General features: G+C 35.3%; 1 protein-coding gene across 1 annotated transcript in view; it reads left to right on the forward strand.

Annotated features, from left to right (window-relative positions):
* DACH2 (dachshund family transcription factor 2) overlaps window positions 1–21,100 on the forward strand; it is a 742,450-nt gene that overhangs the window by 646,321 nt on the left and 75,029 nt on the right. The window contains exon 5 of the mRNA XM_019824052.3: window positions 6,540–6,698. Coding sequence (XP_019679611.1) covers window positions 6,540–6,698 — 159 coding nt within the window. The remainder of the gene's footprint in view (window positions 1–6,539; window positions 6,699–21,100) is intronic.

The following is a 21,100-nucleotide window of genomic DNA, read 5'->3' on the forward strand; positions in this document are numbered from 1 at the left end:
CTATGTCATGTTATTGAAGCATTTAGTCCATTTACATTCAAAGTAATTGCTGATACATGTGTTTATTATGATTTTATTATTTGCTTTGTAATTGTTTCTGAAGACTTTCTTTGATACTTTCTTGTCTTCGGTTTTGCGGTTTGCTGATTTTCTTTATATATTTGGATTTCTTTCTCTTTAATCTTTGCATATTTATTACTTGTTCTGGATATATGGTTACCATTAGGTTTGTATATAACCCCTTCTGCGTATAGCAGCCTATATTAAGTTGATGGTCATTCAAAGTTGAACTCATTTTTTATCCTTATCTTTCCCATGTTTAGGTATGTGTTGTTATAGTTTATATCGTTTATTTTGTGAGTTCTTTGACTTTTTTGCAGAAATATTCATTTTTTACTAGTTTTGTATTTCCTACATTTATACTGTCACTTTTGGCCTCTCCTTTCTACTGAAAGAGTCCCCTTTAGTATTTTTTGCAGGGCTGGTTTAGTGGTTATGAACTCATTTAGTTTTTGTTTGGGAAACTATTTATCTCTCTTTCCATTCTGTATGATAGCCTTACTGAATGGAATATTTTGGGCTGCAGTTTTTTCCCATTCAGCACATTGAATATATCATGCCACTTTCTTCTGGTTTCCCAAGTTTCTGTTGAGAAATCTGCTAGCCTTATGGGTTTTCCCTAATAAGTTGCTGTCTTATTTTGTCTTGATGTTTTTAAGATTCTTTCTTCACCACTATATTTCCCCAATTTGATTACAATATATTTTGGTGTAGGGTGTGCTTTTTTTGATTTTGATAGGATTTCTCTGTGCCTCTTTGATCTTGATGTCTGTTTCCTTCCCCAAATTAGGGAAGTTTTCAGCTATTATTTCTTCAAATAAATTTCCTGCTCCCTTTTCTCTCTTTTCTTATGGAACTCCTATTGTACAAATGTTATTATATTTGATGGGGTCATTGAGTTCCCTAAGTCTTTTCTCATTTTGCATATTTTTTCTGTCTTTTTTTTCAGCTTGATTAATATCCATTGCTCTCTCTATGTAATTAACTCATATCTCTCCTTCTAGCCTGCTGTTCATCCCATCAGGCATGTTTCTCATATTGTGCTTGAGTCCTTTATCTCTGCTCTGTTGTTCCTTATCTCTGTGTTAAGGGTGTCACTCATGTCTTCCACTCTTTTCTCAAGTCCAGTGAGTATCCTTATGATCATAGCTTTATATTCTCTATCAGGCATGTTACTTATATCTGTTTCACTTAGATACCTGGCTGTGGCCTTGTCTCATTCTTTCATTTGGGATAAATTTCTCTGTCTACTCATTTTGTCAGCTCCTCTGTCTGTTTCTTTGTGTTAAGAAAGGCATTTATGTCTTCTGCTCTTGAAGGTCAAGACTTTATGAAGAAGAATCCTGGAATTCCCTGCAGTGCAGTGTCCTCTGTTTAGCAGAAGCTAGCACTTCAGGAGAGTATTCTATGTGTATTGCTTTTGTCCTGCTGTTGTGTCTGAGTCCCTTTTCCTTTCAGTGCAATAATTTGCACTGTCTCTCTGCCTGTTGTAGGCTGTGCTTGCTCTCTGTGGTGTTAATGGGACCCAAGAAGGCCAGCTTTGAGTGGGTATGCATGTGGGGGAATTTGGCTGTGGGGCAGCATTGTTGGCAAAATTTGTGCTGAGCCACTAGTCCTTTGCTGGATCCCTCCAAGCACTGTGGCTGTTGAGGTTCTGCACACCATTGTCACTGTGGGTATGAGGCTGTGTCCTGAGCTTGGCAATGGCTGGGCACAGCTGGGCATGGCATAGTGATTTGGGTTGTTGCTAAGAGGTGACTTGGCACAGTGCATGGTGGCAGTTGTGCACCTGGTGGCTACATGTAGTGAATGTGCAGCTTTAACAAAAATTTCCCTGAGCCCAGAGCTGAGGCTAACAGGCTTGGAGTAGATCAGTCCCCAGAAGAAATCATGTGCTGGTGTATTGCTAGTATGTTAGGTAGAAAGTGTCTGTGCCACCTATCCTCCTGCAGTTGGAATTGTGTTTATGCTAGGGGGAAGGTGAGGAAAATAGCACCTTCCAGCTCCCTCATTTTCATACTCCAATATCAGTATGAACAGATCTCTCTCCCCTTTCCCTCAGTATTGTGTAAGCTGCTATTTTAATGTTGCCTTTTTGGAGGCTGGTGTCTCTTTAAGGGCAGTGACCCTGTTGTTACACATATTTTCTTGAAGTAAAGGTGAAGGTTTTGATGAGGCTTCCCTAAACCACTTCATACTCAGTTTCTAAGACATGCCTTGTTGCCATGCTATCCAGTTTTTTTTTTCCTCTTTATTAGAAGGATTGCTTCAGAAAGCAAGTGTGATCTGGTTCAATAAAGGGTGCTTACTCTAGTATTATGGGATGAATTGTGTCTCTCCAAAATTCATTTCTTGAAGTACTAACCATCATTACCTCACAATGGTCCATATTTGGAGATAGCATCTTTAAAAGTGTGTTTAAATCAAAAAGAGAGCCCTAATCCAATATGACTGGTATCCTTATAAAAAGAAAATTTTTGACATACAAAGAGTTACCAGGGATGTGTGCACACAAAGGAAAGACCATATAAGGAAACAGTGAGAAGGTAGCTACCTGTAAGTTAAGAAGAAAGGCCTCAGGATAATCCAAACCTGCTGACATTTTGATCTTGGACCTTTAGCCTCTAAAACTGCAAGAAAATAAATTTGGTTGGTAAACTGCCCATTCTGTGTTGTCTTAGTCCTTTTGGACTGCCATAACAAAAATCCATAATAAAAATATCATAGACTAGAAGATTCAGTGTCTGGTGAGGCCCATTTTCTTGTTCATGTGTCCTCCCATGGCATAAGGGGTCTCAGGAGTTGTTTGTCATCTATTTTATAAAGGCATTTATCCCATTCATGACCTAATCACTTCCTAAGGGCTCCATCTCCCAATATGATCACATTGGAGATTAAGATTAAACATATGAATTTGGGGGAACACAAGCATTCAGTCTATAATATGTCATCCTTTGTTATGGCAACACTAGCACACTAATATAGATAGGTAGATAGATAGATAAATAATAGAAAAAAGAAAGTGGATATTCAAGCCCTCTCCCCACACAGTGATAAAAATGTTTGACCCTAGAATAGATTGATAAAAATAATGTTTTAGTTTTAAAGGCAGTGGATGTTAAAATCAGATGTACTAAATGAGCAAAGGGAGAGAAGGAGGGAGGGAGGGAGGGAGGGAGAGAAATACAGAGAGAGAGATAGACATAGATAACAAACCAGAGGAGAGGTAGGTGAGGGAAATAGGGGATGCAGATTAAATAGTACACTTACCATGATGAAAATAAAATAAATAAAAATAAAATAAAAGGTATATTAAGTTTTAGTCTAATATTATATACATCACATATTTCAAATATAAAAAGTGTCCTACACTCACTTCATATACAGTTGCCTTCGGGAAGCAGGATAATTTCTTATAGCTATATTCAGTGAAGATGGGAATAGCTGGTAACCACCTTCCTATCATTTTTAACACAATAATTAAAAAGAAGAGAGTTGTTGGGAAACATTCATCTAAAACTGTCAACAAAGCATACACTTGGAATTCTTTAATAAGGTTTAAAAAAACATTTCTATTCAAATTTATTTGAAATATGTGCTTGTCACAAGTGCACTCCTTAATCCCCATCACCTATTTAACCCATGCCCTCACTGCCCCCTGCCCCAAGTCCATAACCACCACCACCTTCTTCTCTATAATTAAGAGTCTCTTTTTTTTGGATTTTTTCTCTATTTTTCCCTTTGCTAATTTGTTTTTGTCATGATATATCACATCTTTATCCATTCATCAATCAGTGGACACTTGGACTGTTTCCATAATTTGGCTATAGATAATGCTGCTATAAACATCAGGTACATGTATCCCTTTGAAATAGTATTTTTGTATTCTTTGGGGTAAATACCCAGTAGTGTGATTCTTGGATAATAAGGTAGTTCTATTCTTTTAATTTTTTAAAGTTTTAAAATTTATTTTGAGAGAGAGAACACAAATGGAGGAGGGGTAGAGAAAGAGGGAGAGAATCCCAAGCAGGCTCTGAACCATCAGTCCAGATGGGGCTCGATACCATGAAACACAAGATCATGACCTGGACCAAGATCAAGAGCCAGACACTTAACTGACTGAGCCACCAAACCGCCCCTATTTTTAATAATTTGTGGAACCTTCATACTGTTTCTTAGAGTGGCTGAACTAATTTGCATTTCCACCAACAGTACGAGGATTCCTTTTTTCTCTGCATCCTCACCAGCACTTTTTTTTTGTTTCCTATGGTTTTGATTTTAGCCATTCTGACAGGTGTGTGGTGATATCTCATTGTGGTTTTGATTTGCATTTACCTCTTGATGAGTGATATTGAGCATCTTTTCATTTGTCTGCTGGCCATCTGGATGTCTACTTTGGAGAAAAGTGTCTTCATGTCTTCTGCCCATTTGTAATTGTATTATTTGTTTTGGGGGGTATTGAGTTGTAATATACCATTCAATATTAAATGTGGACTAAGAGATTTTCAATTTATAAAATATTGGCATAAATTTAATCCTAATATTGACGTATATTGTTGTTGCTGTGATTGTACTATACCATGTTAATATCATTGATATAATTTAGTGTCTTATAAATCTACCTTTCTTTGTCAATGTTTTGCTAATCATTTTACAATGTGCAGTTCTGGAATAATAAGGTAATTTATACCTTGGACATAGTATTAAAATGATGGAGTGGTTCTGGTTTTGCTCAACAATTGATCTCTCAAGTTTTTGCACTTTCTGGTATTAATCCTGTTTATTGGTGCAATTTTTTTGTAAAGAATTGTCACTGTTGCAATGTGGTTTCTTGAATTATTTATTAAAATCCTTCCCTTCACCTCACCATTCCTGTTCATTAAAGCATAACAATATCTTATTGATCATAATTGGAATTTCAAATTTGTTAATGTAAGATTCTATCAATGCATCAATCATAAATTACCTCCCTGCTCCTAGGCAGTAACTTTACAGCAGCAAACATCTGGATGAAAAGAGAGAACCATTGGGGTAATCATAGGAGTGTGGTATGTTTTCAACAAATACACCAAGCTTCAACATGATCAGGAAAATGCTTTCAGGTCCATTAAGCCATTGCTATCATATTCAACCAAATTTCCTACCTTCTAAGCTTCCATGCATGCTAACTGAATGGCTTATATCAAAAACAGAACAATTAGCTACTTATTTCTTCCCCATTTGATTAAAAAAGCTTCATTCATATAGGCAGGGACAGGTACCCCTCAGGGTTTATATACACTGCTGGAGAATCTGGTTTTGTTTTGTTTTTTAATGAAACTTATCTAGTTGGAAACTGGCCAAGTCTCTCACTTTAGGATTAGAGATTTACTTCAGCCACAAGGGAGCTTGAAGAGTCCTGAGGAGGAGATTCCCAAAGCTAGGTAAGAGTAGATGAGTGCATAGAAAGGTTAAAAAAGAAACCTCTCAGAGATTCTAGCAGATAGTTTGCTTAAATAGATTTTAAATCTTCAGGAAGAATACCAATTGGATCTGAAAACATAGAGTAATACAAATAGAGATACTAATGTCACAATCCCAGAATGGGAATGGTAGTAGAACCACTTACTCCTGAATAAATTAACCAAATCAAGCAAATATATGGGGCAGCCCATACATTTTCTTTTCTAAAGCCAGATAGTTTGCTACTGCAGCGATTGGAATTCAACCCTTACTCCTCTTTTTGAAGCATTGTGCTTAAAAGGATGCCCTAGAAATAATTCTGTGGTTGTTTTGCATATGACTTTAAGCAATGGTTCTGTCTCCACAGTATTCTAAGTCCCAGATTAAGTAGCTATGTTGTTGCAGATCATTATAATAATATAGTAGTCTGCACTTTACACACACTTTTCTTCATTCTCTAGTGTGGAAGATCAAAGTAGAGTACAGTTTCAAATTGGGGGCCATGGTTTTACGTTTTATTCAGTTTTTGTTTTTTTTGTACAAAAGCCTGCTGTGTATGAAGAGATTAGCCTCTGTAAGACCAGATCTGAGAACAAAGTAACTGATAGCTTTTTTACCACATATTTTTGCATGTTATCATGCTCTTATTAATGAGTGTATTCTTTGTGAGTTAATAACAACTATTCTTCATTAAAACTTTATACGTGTATGGTAAAGCATTGGAATGGGAGGCAGTAGTGGTCAGTTAATGGCTTTCAACATATTAGCATTTTCGATAGCGCTAATTCATTATGATCCCAGATTTGTTTAGATTGCTTGTAAATAGACCATTAGTAAGTGTTGTTCAGTCTTCTCAGAGGCAGCTAAAATCCTAGGTTATTAAAGTTTTTGAAATCATTATTAAAATGAGTTATCTATGCTAATCATACTTTCCTAAGAAGTAAGATTAATAAATTAAACTCTAAAAAGGGAATTTTCACAAAGCCTTCTCATGGAAAGTTGTCAAATTGCAGTCTGTTCATACAAATGTTTTTCAGGTGAAAGTGAATCCTCCTGGGATAAGGATAAGTTGCAGTCTCCTCTTGCTGCTCCTGGACCCCAACATGGACTTACTCATGCAGCCCTGTCTAACCAGCCAGGTCTTGGGGGTGTTTCTACCCTCAATCCACTGCAGCAGAACAACCTACTGACCAATAGTATGTATGATGTAATTTCAAAACTTGGTGTTTTGAAAAAAAAATACCACGCAAGACCAATTGGACACCTTTGGCTAGCAGGGCTAGTACATTTTTCTTCAATAAAGTTTAACAGTTTGAAGTTAGAAGGGTAAATAGGGATTCATTTGAAAGCGTGGGATTTATAGAGTAGAGATAGATCAAGAGGCTATGTAGCAGAGTAATTAAGAAATTTGGCTATAGTCACATAAACTTAGGTTTGAAATCCAAATCTTTTGAATTCCATATTACTCTTTGACTTTGGAGGTTTCACCTAACTTTTACAGGTCTCAGTGTTCACAACTATAAAGTAGGAAAATAATATATACCCATTTAGTAAGGTTATTGTGAAAGTTAAAAATAATAAAAGAAGCTTTTAACAGTGACTTGTATATAGTAATTACTGCATAAATTGTAAGTATTATTACTCAGCAATCAAACTACAGCTAATGGATACAAATTCAGGTTTAGATGATGATTTTAGGAACTTCAAAAACTCAAAACTTTTTCTGCATAAAAATGGCTGATATACATTACTGGACTAAAATTTTACTTTACTTGTAAGCAGGAATGTGAAAGAAAACTTACATTATTCCTTTCCTTGAGATATTCATTCTCTCACTAAACCCTAAGATTAAAACAACAGAACAGAGGAATTCTTAGATATTTTAACACAATATTATAAATCTTAATGAAATTCATCAGTTATGAAGCATATAAAATAAGTTATAGGGTCTTACTTTAAAGATATTATAAACTCAAATGTGAAAGGTCCCATAAAATAGAATGTTAAGCAAAGGTAAATAAATAAATGCAAGAAAAGTTATAAATATCTTATGAGAAGTAAAAAAAAAAGCCTGATTAAAGTAGACTTATTTCATAAAGTAAAGGAACTTATAAGACTTCTGGTTTCTGGTCTGACATTTAAAGAGTTTAGAAGTTGTTACTCCTCCTCAAAGCAAGATCAACAACTCCTTTAAATCCATCAGAGATTGAGTTCACAGGGCAGGGTTATCTCCAAAACTGGAGAGATAGTCAGAAACAGAGAATCAGAGTTTACCGGGAACAGAAGCCACAGCTGGACCCTGGTAGAAACATTTAAATTGCTGGAGACTCAGTGTGAACTTAGATGAGAGATAAAAACCCCTGGGGGCCAATCCTTAGTGGATCACTACACTTATAATGAGTTCTACCTCCAGGAACCCCATCAGGTTCTCATGGTGAAGACTTGAGAAAATTCCCCTCATGTTTCTGGCTGGGAGACAAGGAAAATACCCATTTCAAAATATGCCCAGAATGTTCTGTTCTCCTTAACAAAGCCTTGCCCTCAAAGGAAACTATTTTACCAAAGTTAAACCACTTTCTTTTTAACAGAGCCTAACTGATGTGGGGGAAAGGATATATTAAAATCCACCACCCTGTAGTCATTGATATAAGGGAAAGGAGATGCATAACTCCAGCCCCTTTAGCATTTCCTGTGTAGCAGCCTCCTCACACAGTCAAGACACTGAGACTTTTCTTTCCAGAAAGCAACTTTGTTCATGTTGACAGAGACTCAGAGGGTTCTTTTCCAAAAGACTGAGCCCCAAATGCCAAATGTGGGGTGATGTAGCCTTTTATGCATTTTCTACCTCATTGTCTCCCATATATGGGTAACATATAGACATACAGTCTGATTGGGTGGTCTCATGTTACAGGGTCTTGAGGGATGTCACTTATGCACTTAGCCAGGTTGCCTTCCCTTATCTTGAGGTCTTTTCTTACCACATTCCTTAGGGAGGGGACTTTACCACACCTATGGGGAAAGAAATACTCAACTCTAGTCACCTCTAGCCTTTCTGTCTTACCTAAGATGGAAAAAGCTAAAGAGCACTTGTGAAAGTCATAGCCCGAGGACACAGGCTCACAGATTGAGACCTGATCACATCTTTCTCCTCCCTACACATTTTACCACAACCACAATAGGGCTCTGTATAAGAACAGTGGGTTACAATGGAAAGAACTGAAATCCTCAGAATGAACTGAATTTGATTCTCTAGGATACACCAAAGATAACAGGAGGATAAGAAATGACAGCCACTAATATAACCGGTACAGCAAATAGTAAACATAACCTAATTTTCAGTCAGATAAAAATAAAGCCTTCCACTAGAGGCATGCTTGTTTCAGTTTTCTTTAGCTAATATACCATTTCTGGCTTTAAAACAAAAATTACAAGGTGTGAAAAAGGCAAAAAACACAGTCTGAAGAGATAAAGCAAACATCAGAACCAGAATTTGATATAGCACATATTTTAGAATTATCAGACTGAGATTTTAAAATAACTATGATTAGTATGCTTAAAAGAAGGGAAAACATACAAGACTACCTGGGAATATTAAAACTGTATGTTAATTATACTTGAATAAAAAAAATAATACATGGGAAATGTAAGTAGAGATGAAAATTGAGAAGCTAAAGTAAATACTGGCTCAAAAACACTCCAAAAAAATGAATACCTTTAATGGGCTCATCAGTAGACCAGACAAAGTCAACAATTGACGTATGTCAATAGAAACTTCCCAAAATGGAAATAAATGTGGAGCAAAGATTGGGAAACAAAACCCAGAATAGAATATACAATTATTGTGCAGCAATTACAAACAGTGTAGCATAAATGTAATAGGAATATGAAAATAATAAGAGTGAGGGAAAGTAACAGAAGAAATGTTTAAAGTAACAAGGACTGAAAATTTTCCAAACTTAATGAGAGACACCAGACAAAAGCTCTAGAAAGCTCAGAGAATACTAAGAAGAATAAATATCAAAAAAAGGCTACACCTATGCATATTATAGTCACACTGGAATATCAAACACAAAGAGAAAATCTTTTTTAAAAAATTCAGAGATAAATAAATTCTCCTTACCCATAGAGGAACAAGGATAAGAATTACATTGAACTGCACTTCAGAAACCAGGCAAACAAGAATACAGTGGTATTAAATACAGAGGTGTGACTACTTGAAAGAAAAAATAAAACACCAACCTAAAATTCTGAATTCTGAAAATTCCTTTTAAAAGTGAAGACAGAAATAGAGATTTTCTCAAACAAAAGTTGAGAGAATTTATTATCATACCAAAGATCTGCCCTGTAAAAATGTTAAAAGAAGATCTATAAAGAGAAGGAAAATAATATAGGTCAGAAACCTATATCTACATAAAGAAAGAATGTTAGAGAAGGAATAAATTAAGGTAAATACATATTTTTCTTATTCTTTTTTTCAAGTTTATTTATTTATTTTGAGAGAGACAGAGACAATGCAAGTGGGGGGAGGCAGAAAGAGGGAAAAAGAGAATCCTAAGCAGGCTCTGTGCTTCCAGTGCAGAGCCCAGTGCAGCCTTATAAGTTTTTTGATTCTCTGTTTTGTTGTTGTTGTTATTGTTGTTTTTGTTGTTCCCTTTCCTTTTCTCTTTTTGGGTGATCAGGGTTTGGTTTTTTCCCCCTTTTTTTCTATTTATTTGTTTAATAAACAAGTCAAAGAGTACTTAGTTAAAAATCCAAACACTCCTCACTGCAATCAAGGAGGCACTCTGCACAAGACTGACCAGTAGGAAAAAGCAACCAAAAAACAACAGCAGAGTGCACACAGCATACACCAGAACACTTCCTAATGTGCCAGGTCCTGGATAGCGTATGTCCCCTTTTTAATATAACACTCTCAGGTGCAGAAAACATAACAAGCTTATAAAACCTGCAAAAGACAAAAATTTAGCCAGAATGACAAGGAGTAATTCTCCCCAAAAGGAAGGTAAAGAAGAAATCACAGCCAGAGACTTGCTCAAAATAGATATAGGCAATATATCTGAACAAGAATTTAGATAAACATTCATAATACTACTAGCTGGGCTTGAAAAAAGCATAAAAAACACAAGAGAAACCCTTGCTACAGAGATCAAAGACCTAAAAAAGTAGTCAGGCTGAAATAAGAAATGTTGTAACTGAGATGCAAAACCAAGTGGATACAGTCACAATGAGGATTGAAGAAGCAGAGGAGAGAATATGTGATATACAAGATAAAATTATGGAAAATAATGAAGCTGAAAAGAAGAGGGAAAGGAAACTAATAGATAATGAGGGGAGACTTAGAGAATTTAGTAATTCCATAAAATGAAACAGTGTCCATATGATAGAAGTCCCAGAATAAGAACAGGAAGAAAAAGAGGCAGAAGGTTTATTTGAACAGATTACAGCTGAGGACTTTCCTAATCTAGGGAAGGAAATAGGCATTCAAGTCCAAGAGGCACAGAAAACTCCACTCAAAATCAACAAAAACAGGTCAAAACCATGACGTATCATAGTGAAACTTGAAAAATACAAAGATGAAGAGAAAATTCTGAAAGCAGATAAAGACAAAAGGTCCTTAAACAACAAGAGTAGACACATAAGGTTAATAGCAGACATGTTCACTGAAACTTAGCAGGCCAGAAGGTAGTGGCAGGAAATATTCAATGTGCTGAATGGGAAAAAATATGTAGCCAAGAAATCTTTTTAAAAATATTTTTTAATGTTTATCTATTTTTCAGAGAGAGAGAGAGAGCACAAGTGAGGGAGGGGCAGAGAGAGAGGGAGACACAGAATTTGAAGCAGGCTCCAGGATCCAAGCTGTCAGCACAGAGACTGATGCAGGGCTCAAATTCACAAACTGAGAGATCATGACCTGGGCTGAAGTTGGATGCTTAACTGACAGCCACCTAGGCGCCCTGAAGCCAAGACTTCATCATCCAGCAAGGCTGTCATTCAGAATAGAAGGAGAGATAAATAGTTTCCCAAACAAAAACTAAATGGGTTCATGATCACTAAACCAGCCCTGCAAGCTGCAATTTTAACGAAGAGTCTTTAAGTGGAGGATAGAAAAAAAGACTAGAAGCAAAGACTAGAAAAGCAACAAAGACGAGAAAGTACCAGAGAACATTATCAGAAACAAAATGTCTCTACAAGTAACAAAATGGCACTAAATTCATATCTTTCAATAATCACTCTGAATGTAAATGGACTAAATGCTCCAATCAAAAAATAAAAGAATGGAGAAATATATAATATTTTAACACTAATCAAAAGTAGGTATAGCTATATTAATTTCAGACCAAGTAGATTTCAGAACAAGAAAAACTGTAAGGACGAAGAGGGGTATTACATAATGATAAAGAGCTCAATTCTTTGAGAAGATATTAACAAGTCTTAATGTGTTTGCTTGTATTAACAGAGTATCAAAAAATGTGAGGTAAAAACTGATAGAACTGTCAGAAGAAATAGATGAATCCACTCTTTTAGTTGGAGACCTCAATACTCTTTTATCAGAAATGGGAATATTCAGGAGGCAGAAATTCAAGAAGGGTATAATTGAATCGAAAAGCACCATTAATCGACCTGATCTAATGGACTTTTATAGAATATTTCATCCAACAATAGGAGAATATACATTCTTCTTAAATTTACATAGAACATTCACTAAACTAGATATGCTAGAGGCAAAAAGCAAATTAGCTTTACAATAGACCTCCAGGATCCTGTAAGTCTTCTTTAACATATGGAAATACCTTTAGAAACTTCCTTTATCTCTACCCCCTCCAACTTGAAAGTATATAATCAATCAGTCCGCACAATCACAGAGCAGCTTTTTCTGCCCATGAGTACTGTGAAAAGCACCTATTTGCACAAGGAAAAAATGATAGATTACATTACAGGTACTTTATGGAATAGAAATCATACAAAATATGCTCTTAGTTGTAATGGAATTAAACTAAAAATTAACAAAAAGACACCTGGAATATCCAAAAATACATGGAGAATAAACAGCATATACAGAACGGCATTAAATAATAAAAAAGGGATCAATACAACACGAAGATACAACAATTTTAAATATCTATGCCTGTACATTGGACCACTTAGACACATAAGCAAAAATTAGACAAATATAGAGAAGTAGATGTTAATACAGGAATGGTATGAGACTTAAACACACTACTTACATCAATGGATAGATCATTCAGGTAGACAATCAATAAGTAAACAATGTCTTTGAATGATACATTAGACCAGATGGACATAATAAATACATACCATAGTCCATCCCAATACAACAGAATACACATTCTTTTCAAGTGCACATGCAACATTTTCCAGAACAGATAACATGTTAGGCCACAGAGCAAGCTTCAGTAAATTTAAAAAGGATTGAAATTATATTACACATCTTTTCTGACCACAATAATAAGAAACTAGAAATCAATCACAAGAATAAAACTAGAAAAAATACAAATATATGGAGGTTAAATAACATGATATTAAACAACCAGTGCATTAGGTAAGTAATCAAAGAAATAAGAAAAATATGGCAACAAAAATACAAAAGATAATGAAAGAATATTATGAAAAATTATATGTCACAAATTGGACAACCTAGAATAAGTGGATAAATTCCTGGCAACAATCTTTCAAAACTTGACCATGAAGAAATAGAAAATCTGAAGATACAGATAACAAGTAACAAAATTGAATCAGTATGCAAAACACTACCAAAAAAATAAAACTTCCAGACCAGATGTCTTCACAAGTGAATACTACCAAACATTTAAAGAAAAGTCAGTACTGGGGCGCCTGGGTGGCGCAGTCGGTTAAGCGTCCAACTTCAGCCAGGTCACGATCTCGCGGTCGGTCCGTGAGTTCAAGCCCTGTGTCAGGCTCAGGGCTGATGGCTCAGAGCCTGGAGCCTGTTTCTGATTCTGTGTCTCCCTCTCTCTCTCGCCCGTTCATGCTCTCTCTCTCTGTCCCAAAAATAAATTAAAAAAACGTTGAAAAAGAAAAAAAAATTTAAAGAAAAGTCAGTACTATTTTCCTCAAAATATTCCAAAAAAAAATAGAAGAGGAAGAAAGGTTTTCAGGTACATTATACAAGGCCATCCTTTTCCTGTATCAAAACCAGACAGGCATCATAAAAAAAGAAAACTACAGGTTGATATCCCTGATGTACATAAATGCAAAAATCATCAACAAAATACTAGCAAACCATATTCAACAATAGATTAAAAGGAGTACTCACCAAGATCAAGTAGCATTTATTCTGGGGATGAAAAGATGGTTCAATACTCACAAGTCAATCAACACCATACACCACATCAACAGAACTAAGGATGAAAATAATATGATCATTTAAATAGATGCAAAAAAAGAATTTGACAAAATTTAAAATCTGTTCATGATGAAAATTCTCAACAAAATGAGTATTGAGGGAAAATAGCTCTAAATTTAAAGGCCATATATGAAAAACTCATAGCCAACATTTTAGTGAAGAAAAACTGAAAGCATTTTCTCTAAGATTAGGAACAAAAAAGGATGTCTAATCTTGTCACTTTTATCAACTGGAAATCCTAGCTACAGTAGTAAGACAAGAAAAAGAAATTTAAAATTATCCAAATAGGTAAGAAAGAAGTAAAAATTTCATTAGTTTCACATGATATGATACTAAATACACAAATCCCTAAAGACTCCACCAAAAGACTACTAGAATAAATTAATTCAATAAAGTTGCACGATACAAAATTAAAACCCAGAAATTGGTACCATTTCTATACACTAATAACAATGGAGCAGAAATTTTTTGAAAACCATCCATTTACAGTTCCACCAATTAGGATAAAATACCTAGAAATACAGTTAACCAAAGAGATAAAAGATCTGTACTCTGAAAACACAAAACACCCAGGAAAGAAACTGAGGATGACACAAGCAATTGGAAAGAAATTCCATTCTCATTGATTGGAAGAACCAATATTGTTAAAATGTCTATGCTACCCAAAGCAATCTAGAGATTCAATGCAATATTTATCAAAATACCAACACTTTTAACAAATCTATAACAAATAATACTAAAATTTTTGTGGCACCACAAAAGACACAAATTTCCTAATGCAATCATAAACACACACACATACACACAAACCTGGAGGTATCACAATTACAGGTTTCAAGGCACACAACAAAGCTGTAATAATCAAAATAGAATGGCACTGTAACAAAAATAAGACACATAGATCAAATGAACAGAATAGAGAACCTAGAAATAAACCCACAATTATATGGTCAACAAAACAAAAAGCAACCTACTGAAGGAAGGATATATTTGCAAATGATATACCATATAAGGTGTAAATATCCAAAATATATAAAGAACTTATAAGGAGTTTAGAAGATGGTAGCAAACTAGGAAGACCCTAGTCTCACCTCATCCCACAAACAAAATTACATAACTACCAAATCATCCTAAATACCACAGAAATCACCTTAAGACTGACAGAAAAATACTACACAATTAAAGGTAGAAAATAGGCCACATCAAAGAAGGTAGTAAATACAGAGATGAGGATTAGGGACGAAACAGATCACAGCTGCTGCAGAAGGAAGGAATCCATGGTTCTGGGCAAAGGCATAAGAGAGAGGATCACACAGGGTAATGCACATGGAGAATATTTCCCCATGGCCATTGGCATGGAAAAAAAAGAGGGATGGGATTTTGAGGGTTCTTGCAACCAGCAGGGCTTAAAGCCTAGAATATTAATAGTCAGCGGGTGTGACTGGAATAGAGCCTGGAGGGTATTGCTCTGCTCCTGGAGAGAAGGCAGGCAAACAGCCCAGGGCTGGACAGCATGGAAACAGTGATCTGAAGAGCACCTGAGGCACACAGGAGATTATTCACTGTTCTCAGAGCACATCCCTGAGAGTCAGCACTCCGAGACACTTCTCTAGAAACAAAGGAGCTGGCTGGTGCTATTTCCATCCCAAACCTCTCAGCATAAACACAGAGCCACCCTCAGGAAGCAATGTAGCACTGACACTGGGTTCCTAACATGCTTACACCAAGCACCATCACCTGCACTATGGTGGAACCACCCTACTCAGTCACATTTGCCTCAATCCCAGCCCAGAGGGCCCCTTCCCCAGAAGTCCCACACAAAGCCATGCCCACACCACCTCTTCCCCTCCAGAGAGTTTTGCAAACCCTCCGTTCTGTTTGAGGTGCTGTCAGGGCTCATTTCACAAGCAGACCAGAATACATCCAGTTAGAACTCACCACATTCAAACCAGAGACCAAACACCTCCCACAGGAGGCAAGAAGACCCTCTGCAGATGACTGGCCTGAGGGAAAGAGCAACCAAAGCACAAGAACAGAGCACATAAAACACACACCAGAGACATTCCCTGGTTCACCAGACTCTTGACTCTACATAACATCTTTTTCAAAAGGCCATTAATTTCAGAAGCAGGACATATAATATCCTTGCCTAACACAGAAGAAGGCAGAAACAAAGACAATCTCAAGAGAGAGGATATCATCCCAAATGAAAGAACAAGACAAGGCCACAACCAGGGATCTAAGTGAAAAAGATATAATTAACATGGATGATAGAAAATTTAAAGAAACAATGACAAGGATACTCACTGGGATTGAGAAAAGATTAGAAGACATCAGTGAAATCTTTATCACAGAGATAAAATTTAAAAAAAGAATAAATCAGAGAGGAAGTGTCCAACAAACGATTACTAGAACATGCTTGATGCAATGAGAACAGATTGGAAAAAGCAGAGAAATTAATGACCTAAAACACAAAGTAATTGATGGAAATGAAATTGAGCAAAAGCGAAAAATAAGAATTATGCAAAAAGATAATAGACTTAAGGAACTCAGTGACTCTATCAAACATTATACAGTTGTATTATATGAGTCTGAGGAAAAGAAGAGGGATAAAACTGGGCAGAAAATTTATTTGAATAAATAATAGTTGAACACTTCCCTAATCTGGGAAAGGAAACAGATGCTCAGATCCAGGAGGTACAGGAAACTCCTATCAAAGTCAACGAAAGCAGGCCAATACCAAGACATATTGTAATTACATTTGCAAAAATAGTGATAAAGAAAAGAAATCTTAAAAGCAGCAAGACAAAAGAAGTCCTTAACTTACAAAGGACAACCCATAAAGCTAACTGGAGATTTCCCGACAGAAATTTGGCAATCCAGAAAGGGAATGGCATGATATATTCAAATTACTGAATGGGAAATACCTGCAACCAAGAATACTATATCCGGAAGGTTATCATTCAGAATAGAAAGAGAGATAAAGGGGGGCGCCTGGGTGGCGCAGTCGGTTAAGCGTCCGACTTCAGCCAGGTCACGATCTCGCGGTCCGAGAGTTCGAGCCCCGCGTCAGGCTCTGGGCTGATGGCTCGGAGCCTGGAGCCTGTTTCCGATTCTGTGTCTCCCTCTCTCTCTGCCCCTCCCCCGTTCATGCTCTGTCTCTCTCTGTCCCAAAAATAAATAAAAAACGTTGAAAAAAAAATTAAAAAAAAAAAGAGAGAGATAAAGAGTTTCCCAGACAGATAGAAACTAAAGGAGTTCATGACCATTAAACTGGCCCTGCAAGGATTATTAGAGAAGGCATATCTAGAGGAAAGGAGAGGTCAAAAGTAACACAGGTAGGAAACAACAAAGCAGTAAATATGAATACTACTGTAAAATTCTGTCAAGGAACTCACACAAAAAAGGATATAAAATATAATAATATATACCTAAAACAGAGGAGAGATGAGAAAAGAATGGCATCAAACTTTAATGACCATAAACTGAATATAGACTGCTATTTAGAGAAGAAGATACATATAAACCTAATGGTAATCATACATTAAAAAAAAAACACTAATAAACATGCAAAGAATAAAGATAAAATAATCCAAATATATCAGTAATAAAAAAATCAACAAAACATGAAGGAGAGAAAGGCAATAAAGGATCAAAAAAAAATCTCCAGAAACAATTACAAACAAGTAATAAAGTGGTAATAAATACTTATCTATCAATAATTATTTTGAAAGTAAATGGATGAAATGCTCCAATCAAAAGTCATAGGGTGTCAGAATGGATAAAAAAGACCAATCCAAATGCTGCCAGAAAATATTAATTTTTAATTTAAAGATGCTGGAATATTGAAAGTGAGGGGATAGAGGAACATTTTTTATGCAAATAGATGTCAAAAAGCCAGGATAGCTATACTTATATTAGACAAACTAGATTTTAAAAAATGTTAATGAAAGATAAAGAAAGGCACTACAAAATAATAAAGTAGACTTTATTAAAGTAGACTTCTACCCAAGTAGAAGATACAACAATTGTAAATATTTATGCATGCAGCATGTGAGTACCCAAATATATAAAACAACTAATAACAAACAAAATGTAATTAATTGATAATAATACAACAATAGGGGATTTTAACACCCCACTTACATCAATGGACAGATCATCTAAACATAAAATTAACAAGGAAACAAAAGTTTTGAATGACACACTGGACCAGATTGACTTAACAGATATATGAAGAACATGACATCCTAAAACAACAGAATATGTATTATTTTCATGTGCACATGGAACACTGTCCATAATATATCACATATTAGGCATCCAAACAGACCTTAATAAATATGAAAAGATTGAATCAATACCATCCACCTTTCCTAACCACAATGTGACGAAATTAGTAGTCAAGCTAAGGAAAAAAAACAAACAAACTGGAAACACCATAAATATATGTTGGTTAAACAGCATGCAAGTAAACAATGAATTGTCAACCAGGAAATCAAAAAAGAAATTAAAAAATACATGGAAACAAATGAAAATGCAAACAAAATGGTCCAAAACTTTTAGGATGTAGCAAAAGTTGTCCTAAGAGGGAAGTATTTTGCACTACAGTTGTATCTCAAGAAATGAGAAAAATCTGAAATAAATAACATAATCTTATACCTAAAGGAGCTAGATAAAGAACCACAACCAAAGCCTGAAGCCATTGAGAGGAAGGAAATTATAACGATTAGAGCAGAAATAAATGATATAGAAACTCAATCAATAATAGATCATAAATGAAACCAGGAGATGGTTCTTTGAAAAAAATCAATAAAATTGATAAACATCTATCCAGACTTATCAAAAACCAAAAAAAAAGATTCAATTAAATAAAATCACAAATGAGAGAGTATAAATAACAACCAACACCACAGAAACACAATTATAAGAAAATATTATGAAAAACTATATGCCAAGAAATTGGACAACCTGGAAGAAAAGGGTAAATGCCTAGAAACATGAAACTATCAAAACTGAAAAAAGAAGAAATAGAAAACTCCAACAGACTGATAACCAGCAAATAAATTGAATCAGTAATCAAAAAATTCCCATCAAACAAAAGTCCAGAACCAGATGGCTTCAAAGGAGAATTCTACCAAACTTTTAAGGAAGAGCTAGTACCTATTTGTCTCAAACTATTCCAAAAAGTAGAAAAGAAAGGAAAACTTCCAAATTCATTCCATGAGGCCAACATTACCCTAATACCAAAACCAGATAAAAACACCACATAAAAGGACTACTTCAGGCCAATATCTCTGATGAACATATACGGAAAAATTCTCAATAAAATTCTAGCAAATCAAATCCAACAACACATTTAAAAATCCTTTACATGATCATATGAGTTTTCTTCCTGGGTTCCAAGAGTGGTTCTATATTCACAAGTCAATCAAGGTGATGCATAACATCAATAACAGAAAGGATAAAAATCATATAGTCATTTCAATAGATTAAGGAAAAGCACTTGACAAAGTACAACATCCATTCATGATAAAAACTGTCAACAAAGTAGGTTTAGAGGGAACATACCTCAATGTAATAAAGGCCCTGTATGAAAACACCACAACTAATATTATCCTCAATGTGGAAAACCTGAAGACTTTTCCTCTATGGGTAAGGAAGAAGACAAGGATGTCCACTTTAACAACTGTTGTTTAACATACTACTGGAACTCCTAGCCACAGCAATGAGAAAACTAACAAAAAAAGAAATAAAAGTGATCCAAACCTGCAAGGAAGAAGTAAAGCCTTCACTTTTTATGGATGACATGATACTTATACAAAGAAAATCTAAAATGCACCACCTAAAAACTGCTATAACTGATAAACAAATTCAATAAAGTCACAGGATACATCAATGTACAGAAATCTGTTGCATTTCTATACACTAATAATGAAACATCAGAAAAATAAATTAAATAATTAATCCCATTTACAATTACACCAAAAATAATAAGGTATCTAGGAATAATCCTTACCAAAGTGGTGAAAAACCTGTACCTTGAAAAGTATAAAACACTTATGAAAGGAATTAAGATGAAACGAAGAAATGGAAAGACATTCTATGCTCATGAATTGGAAAAACAAATATTGTTTAAATGTCTATACTATCCAAAGCAATCTGAATATTTAATGCAATCTCTATCCAAATACCACTAGCACTTTTCACAGAACTAGAACAAACACTCTGAAAATATGTATGGAACCATAGAAGATCCTTAATGGCCACAGCAACCTTTAAAAATAATATCAAAGAAGGAGGCATCACAATTCTAGACATCAAGCTATAGTACAAAGCTGCAGTAATGAAAACAGTATGGGACTAGCACAAAAAATAGACATAGAGATCCATAGGTGAGAGTAGAAAACCTTGAGATGAACCAACAATTATATGGTCAACTAATCTTTGACAAAGTAGAAAAAATATATCCAATGGGAAAAAGACAGTCTCTTTAGCAAATGGTGTTGGTAAACTTGGACAGCAACATGCAAAAGAAAGAAACTGGACCAATTTTTTACACCACGCACAAAAGTAAATTCAAAATGGATTAAAGACCTAAATGTGGTATCTGAAACCATAAAAATCCTAGAAGAGAACACAGGCAGTAACTTCTTTGACATTGGCTATAGCAACTTCTTTCTGGATATGTCTCCTGAGGCAGCAGAAACAAAAGCAAAAATAAACTATTGGGACTACATCATAATCAAATGGTGCACAGTGATGGAAACTAAACAAAATTTAAAAGCAACCTACAGAGTGGAAGAGGATGTTTGTAAATGACTTATCTGATAAAGGGTTAGTACCCAAATATATAAATAACTTAAAAAATTTAACACCCAAAAAACTAACAACCATTGAAAGAATGGGCAGAAGACATGGATAGGTATTTTTTCCAAAGAAGACATACAAATGGCCAACAGACACATGGAAAGATGTTCATTATCACTTATCAATGGGGAAATGCAAATTGAAACTACATGGAGACACTACCTCACACCTGTCAGAATGGCCAAAAAACAACACAAGAAACAACAGTTGTTAGTGAGGATGTGGAGAAATGGGAACCCTCTTGCAGTGTTGGTGGGAAATGTAAATTCATGCAGCCACTCTGGTTAACAGTACAGGGGTTCATCAAAGGGTTAAAAATAGGATCCAGCAACTGCACTACTA

The sequence above is a fragment of the Felis catus genome, chromosome X (genome assembly GCF_018350175.1).
Source record: "Felis catus isolate Fca126 chromosome X, F.catus_Fca126_mat1.0, whole genome shotgun sequence".
In the NCBI taxonomy this organism is placed as follows: Eukaryota; Metazoa; Chordata; class Mammalia; order Carnivora; family Felidae; genus Felis; species Felis catus.